The sequence below is a fragment of the Priapulus caudatus genome, unplaced genomic scaffold, assembly GCF_000485595.1.
Source record: "Priapulus caudatus unplaced genomic scaffold, Priapulus_caudatus-5.0.1 Scaffold218, whole genome shotgun sequence".
NCBI lineage: Eukaryota > Metazoa > Priapulida > Priapulimorpha > Priapulimorphida > Priapulidae > Priapulus > Priapulus caudatus.
Window position 1 is genome coordinate 622,436 of NW_014577279.1, and position 3,625 is coordinate 626,060.

The 3,625-nt window shown below is 38.2% G+C and overlaps 1 protein-coding gene across 1 annotated transcript in view; it reads right to left on the reverse strand.

Annotated features, from left to right (window-relative positions):
* The window catches only part of LOC106807488 (protein MIS12 homolog), a gene marked incomplete in the record, with an annotated part of 14,804 nt that overhangs the window by 312 nt on the left and 10,867 nt on the right, over positions 1–3,625 (reverse strand). The window contains 3 exon segments of the mRNA XM_014809821.1: positions 2,351–2,491; positions 2,694–2,792; positions 3,359–3,426. Coding sequence (XP_014665307.1) covers positions 2,351–2,491; positions 2,694–2,792; positions 3,359–3,426 — 308 coding nt within the window.

Below are 3,625 nucleotides of genomic sequence, written 5' to 3' on the forward strand. Positions count from 1 at the left end.
TTCCGTAACTCTTGAGATATCCTGTTGACAACAAACAAATCGACAGGGGCGAAAAAAAACATATATCGGCACAATATCCTTCATTGTTATTGGTCACACTGAGTAAGCAGTAACGTTTTCCTAATGCAAGTGCTCGTGCTGATACGTCAAACTAAATGGTTGTGTATTATTACTAAGATGTTACAATTGAACATGTATACACCTCTGATGGTGTATATTAATATGAGTTAATAAATAATCCATTATAATTTGCATCCTGTTTCAAGCTGAATATACAAATGTTGCCTTCGTTCAGAAACTGCAGGATATAAACATTGTGGAAAACAAAGTGGCACAGAGGCTCAAAGAAGAAGCTGAGAAAAGCTAGACACAAATCCTAAGGATTACCAATGGTAACATGCATTGCACGACGATGCTTTCTATTAATCTGGCACCTGAACTTTAGCGTTTAACTGGGCACCTTTCGTGTATTCATAAGTTACAGTAAGGTAATCCACTGTAAATTATGACATATTTATCTGTAGGCCTAAAACTGACTGTAAATTGTATAAATGGCAGTGTACTTCCTGTAGCGCATAAATTGCCAATACTGCAATTCAAGTCATGGAAATCAAACATTTTTTTTGTAGTGAGCACCAATGCCAAGAACTCGCTGCATTTCCTTCATGGAAGTGGTGAAGTGCTTCCTGAATAATCTCAACAGGGTGGAGACACTGATTCAATCAAGTAGCAGTGCAGACCTAGAAGGAAGCAAATGGTGAATAATGCTATAAATTCCTGCTTCGAAATTAGCTGCGTATTGTAGAATAAATGAAATATTATTGTGTGTGCGGGGTTTCTTACTATCTAATATTTAAATGTTTTGTTTATGATGACAATTAGGAGTAAGTAAAATACATAGACTATTTAATAGAGGTATATATTAGATACATATATCTGGGTTAATAATATCTTTTCTGTACATATATTGTCATTATTAACGCCTGATATTATATATTCTCTTTATTAAAATTACCGTTATTATTATATTTTATATATTATAATATATATATTAGTCAGAAATAGCTAAACGAGCCAGGTCAAACAGAGGTCAGGGGAACATAGACCTTATCTGCTTTAGTTTGACAGTATCAGCAGAGCACTTGCATGAAAACGTTACTGCTACTCAGTGTGACAATAACAATGAAGGATATTGTGGATATATGTTTTCGCCCCTGTTCGTTTGTTTGTCTGTCAACAGGATATCTCAAAGAGTTACGGACAGATTTTGATGAGATTTTTTTGACGGGTTGGTCTTGGGCCAAGAACCAATCGATTAGATTTTGGTGCTGATCTGGATACAGATCTGGATGCAGGAATTTTTTTAAGGATTTCTCATCATTGATCGTAGTGTAGCAGTTTACTCTCTAACCGCTTCGCTTCGTTTTCTGTAGGGGTTTATGGTGTGTCACCGCCGCGTTAAACCCAACTACAAATTAGATCGATAGCTATATATATAGATATATGGGGGGACTGTTAAGCTGTGGCGGAGGTTTGCTATCTCCGATTGCTCTTGTTTATCTATACTAACCCAGAGCCGTAGGCTGAGCAAATTCCTAGGGGGGCAGTGCCAGTGGCGGATCCAGGATTTCAAGGAGGGATGAGAAACAGGTGGGGGGTCTGGGATAAATTTGGAAAATGTAGATCGCAGGAGATGGTATTTGAGGCACTTTTGAGTACATGTACAGCCTTCATTCTGACTACGACAATTCTCTTTTAGTAGGACAATCTATTTTTTTAATTTTGCTCCAAAATCTAGGGGGGCAGCGCCCCCCCCCCTCAGGCTACGGCCGTGTAACCTGATGGGAATAAGAGAAGTTTTGTTTGTTTCTGCTGAATAATTTCAATAAACCAACACAGGCAATATTGCTATTTAGGCAGCCAAGAACTTTCGTGACCAATTGTCATGCACCCATACATATAAGTATCCAGGTCGATACTAAAAAGTGCACAGTATCTAGTTTTCTTTACAGATTTATTCAATTACAGCTCAGTTGTACATTATGGGATCAACATGCTACGTATACTATAAAACGTGTTGCAGCATATATGTGTGGTTGTGGACTTGCGTGCGTGTGTGCATCAACGTATTAGCCAGCGAGCCGTGCAGCCGTGATTTGCACGGTCAGTTTTGAAACTGCACAGCCAAAAATGTGTAGCACGGCCTGAAATATTTATCTAAAGTCGTGTACATTTGTAAAATTGCACTCCCAAATATTTTTTCTGCACTCCCACAATACCCATTCCTGGCTAATACCCTGGCGTGCATGTGTGCCTATGTGCGTGCATGTATATACCACATGTACCATACCGCCATTATTTGCTTCTGGAGACTTTCGAGCTGAGCATCTAGAAGTGCATCGTCTTCCACACTGTATGGCTTGCTGTGAACTTCATCCTCGGGCAGCAAAACATCTTCAGGGATGTGAAAGATGTTCCTTAGTAAGTACGACTGAAGAAGAAACAAAGATTTTATCACAGATAACAAAATATGGGTTTAACGCCTCATCCATGATTTATGATATCACGTATAGCTGCCTATATTTATACAGCTGTTCAACTTTTTATCAATGTTGTTAAATAGTAATGGAGAAATTATATCTGTACGGTAAGTGCACTTTCTGATACTAAATATCTACACTCTGATTGTGTACCTCCAACTTGTCGAACGCCTGATCTATGACCTTGATGTATCGTGACAGAATTGCTCTATAGCCATCTTCTAAATTAAGCTCACTCTCAGCTTCTGGAAACTAAACAGGAACAGGTTAACAGCACATTAGTTAATATCTGTTACTGTATACGCTGTATATTTCGCGGTGGTTTAATTTTCGCAAATTTCGCGAACGCGTCCCCGACCACGAAAATAACAACGCAAACTATTCACACCGAATAATTCATAATTCACCGACTGCGAAATTAACCACTCGCGAAATTGTCCATCAAGTCTGAATTCGCGAAAATATCTGTACGTGAAAAATATGGTGTATACAGTACTTGACTAATATATTGTAAAAATGCTGTTGTACTTGACATGTGTCTATCATATCTAGGCTAGCCCAAACGTATACCATTATTACTAAAAACGTGTACGATCATATTTGTGTGAAATCAGTGGATAACCAATTACACCTTTCAGTAATGATAATTTTCAGTTATATTAGGATATATTCAAGAGTCCATAATAGTCTTCTATTATGGACTCTTGATATATTCATGCTAATGCTTTCTACATATAAATTTTCACTGTTCAATCTCAAGCAGAATCATTGAATAACACCACCAACGAAAATATAGCTCAGCCTGTAATTCCATTTACCTGCTTTTTCATGACACCTTGCATTGCAGTGATTCCATCATTTATGTAGACCAGAATCTGATTATAAACTGCAAGTGTTAACATAAATTATAACACTGATTTCTAGGGCTGTAACGAATACACTAGGTCACGAATACGATACGTATCACGATATATATGCATGCGAATACAATACGAATATTTCACGAATATGTAACGACCCTGTTACAAGGCTTCCCCCATCCCCGACGCGACGCGATCGCCTAGCGACGCGAAGCGGAGGTATTG